General features: G+C 34.7%; 1 protein-coding gene across 3 annotated transcripts in view; it reads right to left on the bottom strand.

The window, feature by feature from the left end:
* TAF3 (TATA-box binding protein associated factor 3) overlaps positions 1-21,649 on the bottom strand; it is a 284,338-nt gene that overhangs the window by 98,281 nt on the left and 164,408 nt on the right. For all 3 annotated transcript variants that reach the window (XM_001363125.4, XM_056799436.1, XM_056799435.1), the window contains one exon: positions 1,762-3,587. In XM_001363125.4, the coding sequence (XP_001363162.1) occupies positions 1,762-3,587 (1,826 nt within the window). The remainder of the gene's footprint in view (positions 1-1,761; positions 3,588-21,649) is intronic.

Raw genomic sequence — 21,649 nt, 5'->3', positions numbered from 1 at the left:
TAAAGCCAAAGCAAAAATAGACCTGATCAAAAGGGATAGGGAAGGTAATTATATTTTGTTAAAAGGGACTTTAGACAATGAGGAAATATCATTAATCAACATGTATGCACCAAATAATATAGCACCCAAATTTCTAATGGAGAAACTAGGAGAATTGAAGGAAGAAATAGACAGTAAAACCATATTAGTGGGAGACTTAAACCAACCATTATCAAATCTAGATAAATCAAATCAAAAAATAAATAAGAAAGAGGTAAAATTTTCCTTAAATCAGGGAGGCCTGTGGAATAAGCATGATGATGATAATGATAGTAATTAAAAGAATAATTAAAATTTATACAGTACTTTATGGTTTACACAGCATTTTTCTTATTTGTATATTGAGGAAAAGCATGGAGAGGTAAATCTACTGAATCCCTTTTATGGACTAATATTAAAACTATATTCAAAATGGTTATTCATACTCAATAACATGAAGCAAAGATGGCAGCAAAAGTATGAGTATCCCGCTTAATACCCCATCCTGTCAGAGAAGAAGCCATGTGGCTAGCAAAAGATTTCATCCAAATTGACTGCTGACCAAGATACATGAAAAGGCATAACCATATTAAAAAGAAGCAAAATGTAAAATTCTGGTTTCATTTTAAGTTAATTGGGTAAAATCAAAATTGAATGAAAATGAAAATGAAACCAATTATGTTAGCCTCTTACCCATCAGAGTTCTTCACCTTCAAGTTTAGTGCAAATGCTTACCTTAAAAAAACCTGCCATATAATCTCCACATACCCAGATTTTAACACCAGAATCTACGATTCTATCTGGTTTCAAAGGCAGCTACTAGGATAGTGGAGATAGGCAGGAGGAAAGATACAAAATATATAGTACAGAAATTAAGTTAAGGATTGAGGGAGTACTAACAGCTAGAAATTTAAGGGAAAGTTTCAAAGAAGAGATGGCACCTAAACTGAGTATTGGAAAAAGGATTCTGACACATGAAGATGACAGTATGAATGTATTACAAGTATGGGCCTTCAAGAACGGGAGGTAAGAAACAGACTAATAAGTTTTGAAAACAAGTAACAGCACGATTTAGCTAGAATATAGAATTTGTGAAAGGAAACAGTTAGGTGTAATTGGAAACAAGTAGCTAAAAGTCAGTCTGTGGAGGTTATTTAATGTCAGACTAAGGAGTTTTTATTTTAATTTGGAAATAATTGATTAATGTAGATAAGCACTGACTATCACTTCTATAATGTGATAGTCTTCTATTTGGATTATAAATTTTAATACATTTTTCAGTGTATAGAAGGTCTATTCACAAGTTAAGAGAATCACAGAATAATACAGGTAGAGCTGAAAGGAACCTCAGAGCTTAATTCATCCCCTTCATTCTGTAGAATAGAAAATTGAGGCATAGGAAAGTTAAGTTCCTTTTCCAAGGATACATAAACAATAGTAACAAGATAAAAAAAAAATTGTGAACTAACTCATTTTCCCCCTATTTTAAAATCACTACTTCTAGTAAGATGACTAGTGTATACTCAAAGTAAATATGTATGTGCACATATTTCTTTTTTTTTCTATATTTACTTTTTATATAAATACACACATACATACCTATGTGTATATCAATATACACAAACACAGAGGGGGTGGGGTGTTTCTGTGTATGTCTGTATAATTACTATGGTTTTACGGTTGAACTGCAGTTTTCAATAGACTTTTTGTTCAGATAGTGTTTAAGTGATGAAAACAACTTACCTTTTCATGTTTGTGTTTTTCCTTTTCCTTTTCTTTTTTCTCTTTTTCCTTTTTCTCTTTTTCTTTCTCTTTCTTCTCCTTCTCCTTTTCCTTCTCCTTCTTTTTCTTCTTCTCTTTTTTGTCTTTCTTCTTATCTTTATCTTTAGGCTTTTCTTTTTCCTCAAACAGCTTTTCAGGAAGAATTGGGGATAAAGAAGGCAGCATCGATGGTAGCCTCATTGCTCCTGCAGGACTGAACAAGGGCACAGCTATCTCTTTAGGTGGTAATACAAGTGGAGTTGATGGAGCTTTAATCTTATCTTCCTTTCCTTTATCTTTCACCTTCTCTTTCTCTTTCTTCTCTTTCTCTTTTTTGCCTTTCTCTTTTTCTTTCTTTTTATCTTTATGCTTCTCTTTTTCTCTCTTTACAAGGCCATCCTTCAATCTTACTTTTGCATCAACATCATCAAAATCTTTTATTTTGAATTTGTAGGGATCTGAGTCTTCGTCTTTAATAAGGTCCTTCCAAGGAAATTTTGTTTCCCGGCTGACTTCTTTTTCTTTCTCCTTGATTTTTTCTTTTTCTTTGCTTTTCTCTCTGCCCTTTTCTTTCTCTTTCTCTTTCTCCTTGTCTCTCTCTTTCTGTTTCTCTTTCTTTCTCATTTTTGTCTTAAGCTCCTTTTTCAATTTCTTTTTCACTTCCACTGATGAAGCCAGTTTAGTTTTTTCTTCATATACTTTGAGGAGAGGTTCTGGGGTAGGAGGAGAAGCAGAAGGAGAAGAGAAATATGGAAAATTTGTGGGGATATTGGAAGGGGTTCCCATGTTTGCTTTCCTAATAACCTCATCAATGGAATCATCCATTGTCCATGAAATATCCGAGCTTGAAGTTCCCCCTGAAGGAGGAATAGGGGTGGATCCAGCCTTATTGAAACTGTTGGAAGATACTGAGGCTTTGGGAGTAGTAGTCTCTGAAACAGAAATCCTCTTAGGGCTAGTAAAAATTTCTCCTTCTGATTCTGAGCCTGAGGAAAATTCAAAGGGATCTGGTTCACGCTCAGCACAAGCTCGTGCGATTACTGCATCAATTGAGTCATCAATAGTTTTGTCAGTTACAACAAGCTTTTTAGACTGATTCTCACTGTTCAGTTTCCCAGCCTCAGGTGGTGTCTGAGTTTGTTTTACCTGGATATTCTCTTTACCAATTTTGTCACTTAATGCAGCCAAAGGAGTTCTGTTTGGTGTTTCAACTTTGACTGGTGCTTGAGAAGGGTGAATTAGAGCTTTGGGACTTTTGGGGCTCTTGGGACTCTTAGCACGTCCAGGAGATTTTTTCTCTTTGGATACAGTTTTTGGTGAATGGATAGGACTTCCAACCATTGCTGGTGATTGAGAGGTTTTAGGTGATTTTGTCTTTTGTCCAGGAGAGCTAGTTTTGGCCTTGGTTTTAGGTGTTAAAGTTTTTGATTCTAATGTTTTTGGAGTTGCCATCTGTGACTTTGCAACTGGAGCCAACATTGGTGGTTCTGGTGAGGGAGGCACTAAGTCTGTACTGTCCTGTACATGAACTGGAGAAAGCATTGGTGGAACCTTTTGAGTATTTATTGAACTAAGTGGTTCTCGTGGTTCCAACACTACATCAAGAGTGTCCCCTTTAGTACTTGCCAACCGTGGTCGTTTCATGGCAGGCATTTCTTCAACTTCAGGACTATCTAATGGTCTCTTGCTCAAGAAATTCTCATCATTAATGGTCTCATCCTCCTCCATTTCTCCTTCTTCTTCCAAAGGAACCTGCATAGCTTCTGCTGATGTGCCCCCATCAGTAGGCACCTGTTCCTCTTCTTCCTCTGTTATAAAGCAAAAGAAACAGAAATTGCTTTGGAGTTTGCCTAATACATAATAACAGTTGCTTCAAAGTTTGATTATTAAAAGACATTCTGCTTATATAATATAGTAGAATTAAAAAATCCCAATAAACTGCAAAACCCAAATAGTGTTAACACTTGAGAGATAAAAATACTGAATGTGTAAATATAAGGAATATAAAAATAGAATTCTATCATTGACAATAGCATTATTACTGACTTAGAGGCTATTAGGAAGCTACCTGAAAAATTCTCCATTGATATCAATATGCTAAAATAAAGACCTCACATTTTTTGGATAATATAAAAGCAACATACATAAAGTAGTATTAAAAGGCTTGAATTGATATAATGAGTTAAAGCAGAAGTAATCCTAACAGTAGTTTATTAAAATGTTTTCCTTTGCAATCTGTACAGGTAATAATTAAGTGACATTTATTGTAGGAAAAGGATATGACATTATATATTTTGTTTCTACCTTTTCAATAAATGCTGTTTGCAAAACTTTTAATCAAGCACTTTTCAGATCACAGAAATTTATTATAAAATATTTAGTACAAGGCAAGATCATAAAGTAATACTCAGATGAGTTCTTCAATTATGAATATAGGCAACAAATATTCTGAGAAGGATTCTGAGGTTTCACGAAACTACCAAAACTGTTTATGACACACAAAGTTTTTAAAAACTGTATCATAGGGATCAGTAAATTTAATTATCCCAAGACTCATGTAATATTCATTGAATTATTGAAAAATATAAAATCAATTGTTCAAAAAAAGAGAGATTAGGATGAAATAATGTAAATGAATAGTGGGGGGAGGGGCAGATTTGAAAATATACACAAATCAAATATAAACCTCTAATACAAAAAAACTCCCTATAACTGAATAAGTATAATCCTAAAAATAGCTTTTTCTTCCAGACATCTTACTCTTGGTACTAAGAAGTTCAGTAGTGAGACTAATGTGGAAGTATAAACTGTGAGAGTCTTAATCTTGTAATTTAAGTTTGACAGAGAATTGTCTTGGTACAATTAATACAATATTGGATTTGGGAATCAGGAAAGGTAAGCTAGCTTCCTAATCGGTTGCTTAATAACACCTTGATTATGGGCAAGCAACACATAAGGGACTCAATTTTCTTATTTGTAAATGACAATAAAACTGACACTTTTAACCTCACAGGGTGAATTGTTGTAAGAAAAGTACTTGGCTAAATTTAAAGAATCATATAAATGTGAGCTATGCACTATAGAGAGAAGCACCTTGTTTTTCTACTCTAGAAGCTGATCTGGTCCTTGATCGGTTATTTGTGTGAGAGTCCTAAATGGGTGAATCCAATATAGAAATTCAGAGAAAATTTCTGCTGTAGTGAACTTAGAGACCCATAAATGGAAGTAGAGGAACTACATTCAAATCTCACCTTGGATACTTGCTACATACATCTCCAAGAACTTGGGCAAGTCATTTCTCCCTTTAGGGGCTCAGTTTATTAATCTTTAAGATAATATAGTTTGACTAGTTGGTTTCAGAGGCTTCTTCTACATAGGAATATTTGCTCTTATGAGCCTTCTGAATGAGCTGAACTAGACATTTTTGAGTGAAATTAGGCTAGTTCTAGGATAGAATATGAGTCTAGATCATTTCTAGGAAGGCCATGGGTTGGTTTCAGAACAAATCAGACCGTTAATGCTCCCTCTGTAAATGTGGAAAGCTTTATTTTGGTAATGAAATTCTAAGAAGTATATTGTTTAGTTTTATTAGCTTAATTTCTTTCCTCATAATTTTAATTCATAATTATCATCTCATTTTCAAGAACACACTAAGAGATCTGAATTTGGATAGTCTGAAATTTAGGTGATGTTTCCCCCCACCACTCCCTTTTAAATTGTGTATAAAGAATCTACTTTGATTGTCCTTGAGAGAAATGAAAACAACAAAACAAAACAAAAAAATAAACAATATCCCTGTTCATCATTATATAAATCTCCCAATGCTGTGACATGGATAATTATTTAGTAATAACTTCTGAGTATTATTCTCTTTTCCTAAGTATCTTTCTATGTCTTTATTTCTTAAAATGTTTTATTGCTCTAACCTTTCCCCTATCCTCCAGACTCATATCTCCAATTGCCTCGTGGACATCTCAAACTGGATGCCCCATAGACATCATAAATTCAACATGTCCAAAACTGAACTTATTATATCTACCACCACCATCTCCTCCTCCAAAACCCTCCTCTCTTCTAAATGTCTTTATCACTTTCAAGGACATCATAAATTGTTTCAGTCACATAGGCTCACAACCTAGGTCTCATTCTTGACTCCTTTCTCTCTTCCCCATAAGGCGAGATAATTATATCTTCATATCTCTCTTATATGTCTTCTTCTCTTCTCTGATATTGCCACCACCCTGGTACCACTCCTTATCAGCTTGGGCTTACTCACCTCCAACTTAGCTATCTACTCAGTTGCCAAATCTTGTTTCTATTTCCACAAAATCTCTCACATCTAATCTCCTTTCTAGTCACATGGCCAACACTTTTTTTCTGGCCCTTATCACCTTCTGCCTAAATAACTACAATATCTATATACAATATCTACAATATATATATTTTTCCCAGCCTCAAGGTTCTCCTCTTTCCAATCCACAGAAAAGCTAAAGTGATTTCCCCCTTAAAGTCCATGTCTCACTATGTCACTCAATAAACTTCAATGATTCTCACCTACCCCTCAAATTAAATATAAAGCTCTCTGGCTTTTAAAAAGCATTTCATACTCTGGCCTAATCTGCTTTTTGAATATCATTATTTATTATTCTCCTCCCCATATTTTACATTTTATCCAAACTAGTCTATTTTTAATTTCTTACATGTAATACTACAATCTCTGTGTCTTTGCATTGGCTGAATCATGTCTCTTCTCACTTTCACCTCCTAGAATCAATATTTTGTTCCTTTTCAAAACTCTGTTCAAGGGCCACTTTCTACATAGAGCCTTTCCTGAGACCTCTAGATACTAATGTCTTTGTCTCCCTCCCTGCTTAAAAAAAAAAAAAAGTCATATTGTATATGTTTTTTACAAACTTGTTTATCCTTCAGATGGAATGCAAGCTCCTTGAGGACAAGTACTAAGGCCACTTTTGTGTCTGTATATCCTAGCATAGTTCTTGTCTTAATAAATGTTTGCTGGTTGATTGATAAATAACTGGGGACCAAAACAGTCTTCTACGACAATTTGAAAGGCTTTGAAGACTATACTTTCTTTTAGTGGACTCTCAGGTTTTCAGTTTTTTATGATTAATAGCTTATTTTGAAGTATTAAGTAGGAAGTTATAAAATTGAAAAAAAATTCAATCTATATTAGGTAGAAAAAGAAATTGTGTTGATGGCCATGCAAAAAAACAAAAACAGGGGGCAGCTGGGTAGCTCAGTGGATTGAGAGCCAGGCCTAGAGACAGGAGGTCCTAGGTTCAAATCTGGCCTCAGACACTTCCCAGCTGTGTGACCCTGGGCAAGTCACTTGACCCCCATTGCCTAGCCCTTACCACTCTTCTGCCTTGGAGCCAATACACAGTATTGACTCCAATACGGAAGGTAAGGGTTTAAAACAAAAACAAAAACAAAACAAAAACAAAAACAAAAACTGGAGAATTAGTTTCAATCTAGCTTTCCTATTAAATGGAAAATACTCAAATCTGTTCTAGATGAGAGTTAGAAAATAGATATGAACTGATTATTTGATAGCTACTGGTAATTACTTGAATGACTTCTTTTTATTCCTCAGCAACATGCCCATTTAAACTTAATTTTTAAATAACATAAAACTTATATAGCTTTGGTTGAGCAATATTTTAATATTGAAAAATTTGATTGTGACATGCTGACAAGAAAGACAATGAAAACAGAGCATGCAAGTCTCACTTCTGAGTCATTAGCATTTTTATACACAAATCCAAGGGTTAAAGTATGGTCAATAATTAAAAAGGATGTTACAAATTTAAGTTTATAACACAACTCAATCGAAGTACTCTTAAAAGTATTTACTACTGAAGTAATCATATTCCTTTATCTCCTAAAATGCCAATATTTTGGGATAGGAAGACAGAATTGATTTTGATATCTCCTTTCAATGAAAATATCAAATGGTACTACCTTCTGACTGCCTGAAACTCTTTCTTCTCTTTTAGCCCCCACCCCTAACATCATACCTGAAGCTTTCATTTAGGAATTCAGACCTTTCTATAGCCTGCCAATAAAATATGAATATTTGGTGTGGTTCATTTGCTCAATCTCCTATTGTTTATTTTGGGTGACAAAAAGCTATAGCTTTATGTTTTTTATATGGTCTTTTACCAATAAAACTGATTTTTGGACATTTCAAATGCTTCTAGGCCAATGAGGAAAAGATTTTAGAAAAGGGATCACTTTATTTCTGTTCTTCAGGCTGTGACAAGTATATACAACAAATAAGTCACTTAAGCAATAATACAAAACCAAAGAGAAAACAAATGGGGGGAAAGGTGAACTATTTATTGTTAGATTTTTAAGCAAGTAGCTAAACTTCTTGACAGGTCAAATTCCTTCACCCAGCATTAACCAACAATCAATAAGTTAAAATATAAAGAAACAAAGAAGGAATAGAGGGAGAAGGTTTTACCTGAACTTCATTTTCATCTAAGCCTATCAAAAGAGGGCAGAATTACACATATATACATACCGAGTTTGGTATAGGAATACACTCAAACTCAACAGGGATTTAGATAAGAAAAGGAAGAGAGGATGGATAGAAAGCAGACTGAGGGGGAATCAATCTTAAGTCAAACATACCCTCAGTTTGGATAATGAAGGAGAGGTTAAAAGGTAATAAATAAGGGGGCAATAACTTGTAATAAAGAGGGAACAAGTAAGAAAAAGCCTAAGTGGATCAGAAGGAAACAATTAACTATCATTACTGTGAATGTGAGTAGGATGAACAATTAATCAACAACTATTTATTAAGAAACTACTTTTGTGTGACCCTGGGCAAGTCACTTAACCCCCATTGCCTGGTGGTAACACTCTTCTGCCTTGGAGCCAATACACAGCATTGACTCCAAGATGGAAGGTAAGGATTTAAAAAAAAAGAAAGAAACTACTTTGTGCCAGGCACTATTATAGGTTCTGGGGACACAGGTAGGAAGAATGGGAGAAAAAAATTTTTTTTCAGAATAAATTTATAGTCTGCTGAGAGAGATAAAAAATCTGAAATTATATAAACTTTAAAGTTAATGAATGTCAACATATACAAAAGAATTAAATACAAGGTAGTTTGGGAGTAAGGGGACCAGCAATTGGGAGGGTATCAGAAAAGGCTTTATAAAGAAGATAGTACCTGGGCTGCATCTTAAAGGAAAAAAAGCACTGGATGAGGTAAAGAAGGTGTGCATCCCAGCTATGGAGAATGGCCAATAATAAGATATAGACATGGCAAATGGAATGCCATGCATATGAAAGAGGGTTAAAGGACACTTAGCCTGAATCAAAGACTAGGGAAATGATAGTAATATCTAATGAAGCTGAAAAGATAGGTTGAAGCTAGGCTGTGTTGCGCTGTAAAAGCAAAGTATGTGAGACAATGGGAATCTGCTAGAGCTGATTGAGTAGGACATGTACATGATCAGGTCTATGCTTAAGGAAAATTACTTTGGCAGCAGTGTGTAGTATAGATTGGAGTGGTGCTAGACTTAAGGCAATAAAGCTGATTATGAAGCAGATGCAATAGCACAACAAAAGGGGATAGGGCTTGAAATAAAATGGGAACTGTATAAATGGAGAAAAGGCACAAGATACGAGAGATGGTGTGAAGGTATAAATAGATATAGCAACTGACTGGCTATATGGGGTGATGGAGTGAAAGTAAGGAATTAATTTTTAATACTAATTATTTATTTTAAAAAAATTTTTTTTAAACTCATCTTTCTACTTTTAGTTCCTGAATTAGATCTTTGTTCCTTAATCAGATCTCACTTTGTTCTCATCTTTGGGGTAGATGGTTTGACTTTGCTTTTGTCTCATTCTTGGTCCCCTGCATTTTCAAGTTCAAAGTGCTGTAGGGATCAAAGGATCTCCAGACCCTTTCTGGTGTCTCCGGACCTCAGATTCCAGAATAACTAGGTTTTCTTGATGTGGACATTATGTTGTTCCCTGCTCTTCTATACTTCCAAGGTCCCTTCCCTTGGTCCTTTCTCAGGGGAACCCTCACCTACAGCTTCTGGATACAGAACCTTGAATGTTATAGGTGTCTCATCTCTGGTTCAATCTGGTCATTCTTTTTTTTTAACCCTTACCTTCTGGCTTAGAATCAATACTATGTATTGGTTCCAAGGCAAAATAGGGCTAGGGAGTGGGGGTTTAGTGACTTGCCCAGGGTCACACAGTTAGGAAGGCCAAATTTGAACCCAGACCGTCCTGTCTTCAGGCCTAACTGTTAATGCACTAAGCCACATAGCTGCCCTTATATCTCTGCTTTCTTTAAAGTTAATAGTAATCTTTTATTTGTCAAATCTTATGGTTATACTGCTGGTGGAGTTGTGAATTAATCCAACCATTCTCTAGGGCAATTTGGAATTGTGCCCAAAGAGCTTTAAAAGTCTGCCTGCCCTTTGATCCAGCCATAGCACTGCTGGGTTTGTACCCCAAAGAGATAATAAGGAAAAAGACTTGTACAGAAATGTTCATAGCTGTACTCTTTGTGGTGGCAAAAAATTGGAAAATGAGGGGATAACCTCTAATTGGGGAAAGGTTGAACAAACTGTGGTATATTGTGGTGATGGGATATTATTATGCTGAAAGGAATAATAAACATGGAAATAAAATTCCATGTGAACTGGAACAACCTCCAGGAATTGATGCAGAATAAAAGGAGCAGAAGAACACTATACACAGAAATTGAAACACTGTGGCACAATCAAATGTAACAAGACTTTTCTACTAGAAGCAATGCAATGACCTAGGTCAATCCTGAGGAACTTATGAGAAAGAATGCTATCCACATCCAGAGAAAGAACTGTGGGAGCAGAAACACAGAAGAAAAGCACATATCAGTCAGTTATAGATTTGGGGTTGTAGCTTTTAAAAGATTATTCTATTACAAATATGAATAAAATGGAAATGGGTTTTGAGTAATAAGACATGTACAAAGCAGTGGACTTGCTTGTCAGCTCTAGGATGGGAGAGGGAAGAGGGGAGGGAGAGAAAATGAATCATGGAACCATAGAAAAACTTCTAAAAATAAAGAAAAATAAACAAAAATTTAAAAGGAAAAAATGGGTTAAAATATTCTTTTTTTTTTAAATTTTCCTATCTTGCCTGACCTAGAAGTATAGGGACCATTCATTGCCTGACCCTAACTGCTGAATGTCATGGAAGCTTTGACTTATACCAATTCATCCTTTCTGACCTCCCAGGGACTCACTGAGTTGCCATAAGACTTAATGCAGACATGTAATGGACCCATTGCAACCCATACTCTCAAACTTCAGTTATCTACTGGGATACTAGTCTCAGTCTCCCCTGTACCATGAACTTTAGGAGTGTGCTGCTATGCCTAGCCTGAAAACTAGATATTTCCACAAGGAGCACATAAAAACCTGGAAGAAATGAAGTAAGAGGTTTTTTAAAAAAATTAAATAAAAACTGTTTAGGAAAGAACAGCTTGTAAGAGAAATGATAAAATTTACACAAGAAATAGAAAACTAGAATAGACCAAATAGAAATACAAATTAACCAAAAAGACTCCATGAAACATAAGAACAAAATCAAGACTGAAAAATAGAAAAAAAAGTAAGATATAAAATATGAAAAACAACTATCCTTGAAATCAATTCACAAAGAAAGATAATTTAAGAGACAATGGACTCTTGGAGAATCATTTTTTTAAAAGCCTGGACATTATATTTCAAGAAATCATAACTGTAAACTACCGTGATACGTTAAAACCAGAGGACAAATTCAAGATAAAAAAGAATCAACTGATTACCCCCTAAATGAAACTCAAGAAAAAAAAGTCCCAAGGACATTAGAGCCCAAATCCAAAGTCAAAAGGATCCACAACCAAAATCCCATATAAGAAAATATAGTGGGGCAATTATCTGGATAGTACAGTGGACTGAGAGCTGGGCCTAGAGATGGGAGAGGGGGTGTGTCCTGAGTTCAAATCTGATTTCAGACACTTCCTCATTGTGTGATCCTAGGCAAGTCACTTAACAATCCCCATTGCCTAGCCCAGTAATGGCGAACTTTTAGAGATCATGTGCCCAAACTGTACTCTCAAGCATGTGAGCCCCTCACATTACCCCAGACGGGATGGAAGAAGTGCTCCCATTGGGCTGCTGGGTGGAGGGGCGGGCATGTGAAAATTATCCTTAGGCACGGTGAATATGGGAATGGAGCAGCCCCCACCCTAAGCATGCCAGGGCACACTTTTGCCAACACAGGCCTAACTCTTACAGTTCGTTTGCTTTGGAACCAATACAATGTACTGATTCTAAGACAAAAGGTAAAAAACTTTAAATTAATATAATACAAGCATCCCGAAAGATGTAATTCAAGTACCAAGAAATGACAATCAGGATAAGATCTAAAATGAGAGGGAATGTTTTTCCAAAAGGCAAAAGCTGTTGACCTACAACTAAGAATATCTTACTTTACAAATTTGAACACTATTCTAGGTAGGGTAAACAAACCTTTACTGGAATAAAAGACTTTCAAATATTTCTGATTTAAAGACCAGAGCTTCACAGGAATTCCAAAATACAAACACAAAAGAGTACAGAGGAACCCAGAAAGGTAAATTTAGTTGAGCAATTAGATGGAGATGTATTATGATGTAGGTGTTAACATTCTAATAAGGGCAGAAAAAAATAAGTCTCTTCAGAAAACAGTTGCTGGGCAGTGATAGGGGTCAGGGGTGGTCCTGTTTAGGGAAGAAAAAAGCGGTAAAAGGAGAAATATTCTAGGGCAATTAAGAGATGGAACCTGATACTTCTCATAATTTGGATGTATGAGAACAATATAATCATGAAGGAGCGGGTAGGAAAAGTGGTTAGAGCGGGTAGGAAAAGTGGTTATCAAATGAACTCCATTTTTATCTGAAATGGACAAACACATATACATACAGTTTGGGTTAGAAATACATCAAACTCATTAAGAAGACAAGTGGAAATGGGGGAGAGGGTTAAAAGTGAAGATAATACCAGAGCAGGAATAATCATAAGAACAAACAATTTACTGATTCTTAAAGGAAGATTCTTGTGGGACCACAACAGGGGAGGGGTGAGGGAGGATGGAAGGGAAGAACTAGAATTTAATGGAATACCTTATATTGTCTCTTAAGTTAATGGCTGAACATACTGTGTTAAAATTAGAATGGAATACTACTTTGCTATAAGAAATGAGAAAAGAAATGATGTCAGAATACCTAGAATAGTATGAAATGATGCAGAGTTAAAGTAAGCAGAATGAGAACAATTTACATAGGATAGTAAAATTATGAAGCAAAACAAAGATGAAAGTCTTAAGAACTCTAAATAAAATTATTTACCATGTCTCTACAGGATTTACAATGAAGCATGTTATCCATCTCCAGACAGAAAGGTAGTGATCACAAGAGGCAGACAAATGTATTTTTTTAACATGGCCACTGTATGGATTGCTTTCACTTGACTATATTTATTTGTTATATAGAAGTTTTCCTCTTTACCAGTATAATTGTTATTATAAATACAAAACACTAATATGATCAATTAAGTTTGCTTTGAAACTACAGTGTTTACATTTATAGGATTTTAACTCACAAAATGCAATATAATTTTTCAGTCACTATCTTCACATCTCCATCAAGATTCTTATACAATATTTTAAATTTGTTGGCAAAAACCATACTTGGGTGATTTTTATGGGTGGCAAATCAGCAGTCTTTTCATTATTTGGTTCATTCAAATGGAGGAAGGCTATATTCCCTACAAGAATGTACACAATCATAAATAAATGTTTTACTTCATGGCTTAGAGTTATATTGCTAATAAAAGCCAAATCATGGACATATTTCCTATAAGGCCAGTTTACTTCATAGAATGGAAAATGTGTAAAAAGATTATAAAATTAACTGGGGCTTACTGTTTCCCATGTATGTTTCTCCACTGATGAAAGAATTGGAGTAGTGATTCTAGAGTCAAAAGATATGGGTTCAAATCATTCTTCTGACCTTTACTATAGTTGTGATTTTCCACAAGTCATTTCACCTCTGGATCTCAGTTTCTTCATTTGTAAAATGAATAAATTGAACTAGGTGGACAATACATACATGCATGCATATATACACATACATATATGCATGCATACCCTCACACATACACACATACATATAAAAAGTTTCAACTCTAAGAGGTAGCTTGAGGGTTAAGTTCTAAGTTAGTGTAAATATTGACATAGAACAAAATACCTTCTTAACTAAAACTCTAAGTGTAGGTAAAGCAACACTATAATCTAAAAAGCTTCTGGACATAAAAAAGGGAAATTGTTTTCATATGGCATGAAAGCTTTTTATCTCCTTAACTACACAGATGCATGCAACTTTCAAAAGCAATGGCATTTCCCCAAAATAAACAGAAAAAGTACTTGCAAATCCGATCCTAACTTGTATCCCTAAAGCCTAAACATACAGGAAAAAATATTATTTACCCATATCAGAATCAAATGTAATTCTGTTTCTTTTTTTAGTGCTATTTCTTTCTCATGATTTTTAAATTGCATATTCGATCTTTCAAAACCTAAACTGAAATTTCAAGTTGCAAGTCCTTCATTCATGAACATAGTGCTTACTATTGGTCAATAGTGACAAAACTTGTTTTGTACTATTAGAGCAAATCCTCATTGGTTTATGTAACATATAATATGTATTCTTCTTTGTATTCTTTGAAAAGGTTTATATTTGAAATGACAAAACCAAATATATTTGCAGTATCTCAACTCAATTCTTTCAAGTGGCTTAGTCTAGTTAACACTTTGACTAACTGATGTCGTCAGATCATCTGCTTAATACCAGAATGCTATTACAATCAATGACAATTTAGTGCTGTTGAAAGAATACCAGACAGGTTCCAGAAGATTTGAATTCAAGGTCCATTAGGCCACTAAGTTATTTGTAACTGAGCAATTTACCTCTCTGAGTTTCTGTCTCTTCATTTGCAAAAAGGAGCTATGAAATCATAGTTCAAGATCAGAAAAATGATGACATTAGATGATCCTAAATCCCTTCCAAGATTTTAAGATGATAAACCATTTACATTCTAATTGAGCAGAAGAAAACAAGTCTACTCTCAGAAACCCAATGTCTTCAAGGGTCATATAGAAAGTTAAATAAGACATTTGGAGAGCCTTATGGTAGTTTTATTTATTTATTTAGTCTATTACAAAAAGGAAATTAGAGGAAAGGGAAAATACAATGGGAAGAAAAAGGAAAACGAAGGAGAAGGAACTTACTATAATAAGGATATGAATGGACAATATGGAAACATAAAGGAAGGAGTGAAGGAAGAACAGGTTCCCATGAACCTCAGTCTCATATGAACCAGGCTAAGAAGAGATAGATAGATAGATAGATAGATAGATAGATAGATAGATAGATAGATAGATAGATAGATAGATAGATAAAGTGGAAAGAAAGATAGACTGGCAGACATATACATGCTTATTTACATGTATAGTCAGGCCCTTAAATACCTCTGAGATCTAATAATCTATGATTCTATGCTCAAAGAAATGAGAGCAAAGCCAATCATTAAATAGTAGCCTCATGGTATGACCTGGAGAGCAGAGAGCAAGACACAATTTTTGAAACTTTTACTAACAAAATATTTTGTATTTTCAGAGGTCTCCAGTCAGATTACCTGAGAGGGGAAATGTTAAAAATAATAATAATTATAAGCATGTAAAGGAAGAACAATGATACAATGAAAGAAGACTGGCTCTGGAGTAAGAATAGCAGGATTTGAATATCCTCTCTGTCTGCTGACAACAGATGTGAATTGGGGCAAATTACTTCACTTCTCTTCTTTGCCTAAGGTGGATTCTGAAGTCCTTCCAGATCTAGCTCTACATCCTGTTAACACTGAGATAGGTCCCCTAAAATGAATAGAGGAGTTCTAAAGAAACAGAAGTCAAGATAGGTAAATTTTCATAGGAAAGCAGAGGTCTGAAATATGAAATTGGGGGGGGGGGGGGCGCAATATAATTTCAGTATGTTGTCCAGAGCTAGTTTTCAACTGCGGGGGGGGGGGGGGGGGGGGGTAGTAGGGGGGAATAAAAGATCAATTCTGATGAGATTTTTTTTTTATTTTTTTTAATCGGTCATATCAATACTGTATCAAATTAATCAATCAAGCCATCAACAGGTATTTATTAAGTGGCTACTATGTGCCAAGAACTCTACTAGGCCCTGGAGACACAAAAACAAATAAGATACTTAGATACAAAGACAAAGCAGACACAGCACTTACATGCAGGTTACAGTTTTTCAAAGGAAACTAACTTTTAAAAATGAAATTATTGGCAGAGACAAGATAATTAGGGAAAGGCAATTCATACAATACAACCAATCAATAACACAATATATTAAGAGTAGTGACAAAAGTATGAAGATGATGATATATTATAAATAGCTACTTATATATATATATTGACCTGTAAAAAACGCAGTTTCCCTAACATTCTGCACAATGAAAAACTAAAATGCTATATAAGCAAGCCAACCTGAAATGACACCTAGTATTATAAATGGCCTAATCTATATGTTAATACTGTTGTATCACATAACTGCAGCAAGACTAAGATAACAATATGACTTTGGGGTTTCTATGGCTACATCCTGGGCTAGCATATCTGAAAGGGTTTAGCTACTGACACCACACACACATTCTGAGTGCTTCTCTTTGGTTATTTATGATATGATTTATGATAACGACAACATCTCCTATTTTCTCCCCTCGTCAGATACAATAAATTGCTATCGTTAATCACCCTTCTTGGTTCAGCTATGATTACAATAGTATAATAGGACCTACCTATGGGTAATATCTTGTATTAATATTTTTTAAAGAAATACACAAAAGTAGACTTCTTTGGATAATGCCAAAGAATTATTTTAAAATATTCCTTTAATTACTTTTGAATAAATTCTGTTGAGTCTATACCTAAGATTCTATGTGGATATAATACTCTATGCAGATTAAAACCATAATCAAATACTAGAAATCACTATTTTGCACTTTCTTAAGTTTGCCATAAGTAGTACATTTTTTCCTCTGAAATCTGAAAAAATGGCAAATTTTTCTAGATTGCCTTGAGACAATTCTCATTGCTAATTTTTTTCACATGCAGGCAAAGATTCAAATTCCTTCTGCATATTTGTAAAATCTGGAAGAGCCCAATCCCTTTCTATACAACTGTTTTTAAAACAAAAATCGCATGAATTATTTCCAGGGCTTGCTTATTTAATGTATAAGAAATGAATACTTCATAGGAAAAAAATCAAGTGACATTAAAAACTCTACACTCAAACCTCATTTTCATAAATCAAACTAGATACATTTTATTTAAGAATCAAAGGATTTACTTACAGTATTAGTTTATCTAAATAATTTCTGATTTCCTGAACTTTTCTGGTTTTTTAAAAAATATTTTCTTATCAACAAATTTCATAGTTATAAAATTCATTCATTGCTTTCACTTCAGTTACACTAAAAAAACTAATCAAATTAAAGCATGGCTCTCAGATGGAAGTTCAAGCCATGAACTGTTTTTTCAGTTGATGATACAGTGCAAAATGTTTTTATTTTACTTTAAATTATTCCAGCCACTAAAGGGCTAATCACTAAATTTTAAGAATGAAGAAGAATGAAGAATGAAGAGCCCTCTGAACTGCATAAAATCATCAAAATTAAAATACAATAAACATAATAGCAAATAGAAGTTGCTATGCTGTTAATCATTTTTATCCCCTTCTCTATTCTTGAATTCCACTTTTTTTCCCCTTTTATTCTGCATACCTATACAGAAAAGACTGTTCATCAAGTAATGGGTCTTGTGTATTCAAAGCATCATTCCCAGGATATCTTGCCATACTAATGCTGGATTAGGAATAGAATTTATATTTTAGGGAGCAATGCTTTTAATTTTAACCCTCTCCTTAAAATTATATTATTAGTAGCACTTCTCATTTCCTACTACTACTCTTGCTTGTGTTTTCGTTTCCCTAAACTATGTGTGGTTGTATGTAAGGCAGAGCTGCTAGGTGGTACGGTAGATAAGAGTGCCAGACCTGGAGTCAAGAATATTTGTCTTTTTTTAGTTCAAATATGGTCTCAGACACTTAATTGCTTATGACACTGGGCAAGTTACTTAACCCCGTTTGCTTCAGTTTCCTCATAAGTAAAATGAGCAAGAAGGAAATGGCAAACCACTATCTTTACCAAGAAAACCCCAAATGAGGTCACAAAGAGTCAGAAACAGCTGAAAAATGACTGAATAATAACAAAATTTAAAAGATATCCTACAAAAATGGGGAAAAATGAAAATTCAAGTCAATATGACCATCTACACTTAAGAAAATATAATTTAAAGATATATTTTACATTAGATTCTGAAGTACTAACATATATAGAGCAAGCATACATGTACAATATGTCTTTCTATGTAGAGTTTCTATAGTAATCAAAATTTGTATATAGAAGTAAATAGCCAACTCAGCAGGCAATAAGGGAAGAAACTGAATTTTAAGTTTCTCTGTTCTTAGTATAAATACTTTTATGCTGTCCTCCAAATTCTTGACCTCATAACCCCTCAGGAAATGGTCTACAAAATATGCTTTTCACCAGGAATGTATGGATCATGAAAAAATACTCGATTTTAACATTCAATGTTGCCAAAACACAGGTAAGGCACAAATAGAACATTCACAAGGATTTCATAAGTTGTAGTTAGAGAAACGTTTAAATTACAGGAAACTTGTCATGTCATGACATGGTCAAAAACTGAGAAATTCTAATAAAACATGAGACTATCATATCATAAATAAGAATTTTTTCTTTTTTCTTTTCAAAGGATTAGAATACAATAAAATATCATAGCAGAAGTCACTTCAGTATGTTATTGTACCTTGGAGTTCTTATTACAAGAATCAGTTACACTGTAGGCGTGCATATATTTAAGTTAATAGAGAATTCTAGCTGAAAGATCATCTGGTAACAGTATTTGCTGCTGAGATTATACAAGAAATTAAACAATTTAAATAAGAAATTAAAACTGGACTAAAAGATGAATGTGGTACTACAGAGCATAAGCCTGACATAGAGAGCACAAAAACAACAATATGAGCTAATTTATATAGCACTTTTTAGGATGGATTTATGGTTTTGTGGTTTCAGGGAACTCTCAGGTTGGAACTCCTTCTGCCTCCCCAACAACTGATGGTCATAAAGAGTTGCCTAGGGCACCAAGAGATGTTATTAATCCAAGGTCCCACAAGCCAGTGATATGTCAGAGGTAGTACTTGAATCCAGGGCTTCTAGATTATGAGGCCAACTCACCACTAAGTCTCTTCAGCAATTTAATATTTGTAAAGCACTTTTAATGTATGATTTCACTTGAGCCTTCTGATAATTATTTCAGTTAAGTATCATAGGTATTATCCAAGTTTTATAAATGAGTAAAATGAAGCTCAATACTTTAAGTGATTTGTACAAAGTCATTAATTAGAGGTAGGAATGGATTCCAGGTCTCTCTTGACTTCCAAGTCTAGAACCCTTTCTACTATACTACCTTGTTTTTTTTTTTTAAACTCTTCAGTAATATTTTCCCCAAATTACACGTAAAAAGTTTTTAGCATTTTTTTAAACATTTTGTGTTTCCAATTCTCTTTGTCTTTCCCTTCCCTTACCCATTCCAGAGATGGTAAGCAATTTGATATATAGGTAATGCATATGCTCTCAAAAGAAGCATATTTCCATATTCATCATGTTACAGAAGAATGTCTTGTCTCTTTCAATAAGTATACAGTAAATCAGAGAAGAAAACAACAGTGAAAAGGGTCAGAAAAATATTTGTGCCCTCAGATGCCTCCTTAGATAATCTACAGAGTGGAAGTTATGAAATAAATCAAATTTAAATATTTGATACAAGGACGTAAATCATTACTAGAAAACGACACTGGAACAATGTGTTCGTTTGTTTTGCTTAACTATCTACATTTGTTACCAGGGAGGACTTGATTTAGGGGAAGAGATTAATAAGTAATGACAGATATGCAGAAAAAAAAAGGGGGGGCAGTAATATTTTGTGAAAAGTACAGAAGAAAACAAAATGAAGTGTATAAGAGGAATACGAACAACAATTCTGTCACTACCTTGCTAAATTTTGTTTTATCTTATATTACGTATGTTTCTTGTTCTCTATGTAATGAAATGTTTGATGTTATTAGTTAGACAATAAAAAGAAAGTTTCTGAGACAAAAATGTTGTGTGAGAGTTTGTTAGTCAAAAGAAATAGAGCTAATAGAATGAATAAGAAGATAGTACTAGATTTGGGGAAGGACTTAAAATTATCACTTCTCTGACTCTCACTTCAACATCGTCCAAATGCACCAACTTCTCTTTTGGGCCTTTCTTTCCTCATTGAGGATCCCCTCTCTGGGATGAACATTCTGGGCTTCATTCTTGCCTTGACTCATTCTAGACTCTATATCCTCCTTATCTGCAGCCTGGCCAAAGCAGGTGCCCTTCCTCACTTTCCATGCTTTCCAGCACCCCTTTCTGTGTTGCCTTTCTCCATTAGAACCTAAGCTCCTTGAGGAAAAGGGCTGTTTTGTTTGCTAGTTTTATTTCCCCAGTACTTAGCAGTGTCTGGCACATAATCACTTAATGAACCCAAAAAAAGTGTGTGTGTGTGTGTGTGTGTGTGTGTGTGTGTGAGAGTGTGTGTGTGTGTGAGTGTGTGTGTGTGTACATGCAAGAAATCCATGGTAAACTGGTAAACATGGTATAGAACATTCAGGTAAAAATAAAAAGGGGAGAGTAAACATAACAAAACTAAAAACACATATAATAAAGTAAATAGGCTGCAGATGACGTTTTCTTAATATAGATCATAAAGCTTGTACACACACACACACACACACATATTAATTCAGCAAAATTGATGTCTGTAGATCTCTGAGATGTCTGTAGATCTCTGAAACTCAATATGTTCAAAAGTGTACTCATTACCCCCCCCATGTCCTCCTCCTCCTATTACTATAAAGGGCAGCAATACCCCCCATCTTTCCCCAAACTCCCAACCAAGTACCAACCTTGATTCCTCACTATCTCATTTCCCATAGCAAAGCTTTTGACAAAGCCTGTCAATTTCACCTTTGCCACATCTTCCAACCATGTCCCCATTTCTTCTCTGATACTGTCACCACTTTGGTGCAGGTCTTCATATCTAGGCAGTGGGTCTGCCTATTCTTAGTTTTTCCACACTCTAATCCCTCTTCCATCCAGCTATTAAAATGACTTTCCTAAAGACGTTGTCAATGCCCCACTCCATATACACTCAATAAACTTCATTGACTCCTTATCATCTTCAGAATCAAACATCCTGAAGGAGCAGCTAGGTAGTACAATGAATGGAGTGCTAGGGCTGGCACTCCCACACTCATATTCTTTGATACATTGACACTGGTCTTCTTACTATTCCTCAAACAAAATACTCCCTAACTCTGGCATTTTCACTGACTCTGCTTCATGTCTGGAATGCTCTCCTTCCTGATCTCTGTCTCTTGCCTTCCCTGAAATCCCAAATAAAATCCTATCTTCTTTAGGAAGTCTTTCACAACCTCCTCTTAATTCTAGTGCCTTTCTCTGTTGATTATTCCCACTATTTATTCTCTACATAGCTTGTCTGGTTTGTACCAAGTTGTATGTTTTTCCTTTTTTCCTTCCTTCCTTCCTTCCTTCCTTCCTTCCTT

The sequence above is a fragment of the Monodelphis domestica genome, chromosome 5 (genome assembly GCF_027887165.1).
Source record: "Monodelphis domestica isolate mMonDom1 chromosome 5, mMonDom1.pri, whole genome shotgun sequence".
Lineage (NCBI taxonomy): Eukaryota > Metazoa > Chordata > Mammalia > Didelphimorphia > Didelphidae > Monodelphis > Monodelphis domestica.
The sequence above is the reverse complement of the archived record's forward strand: the minus strand, read 5'-3'. Positions and strand labels throughout refer to the sequence as shown.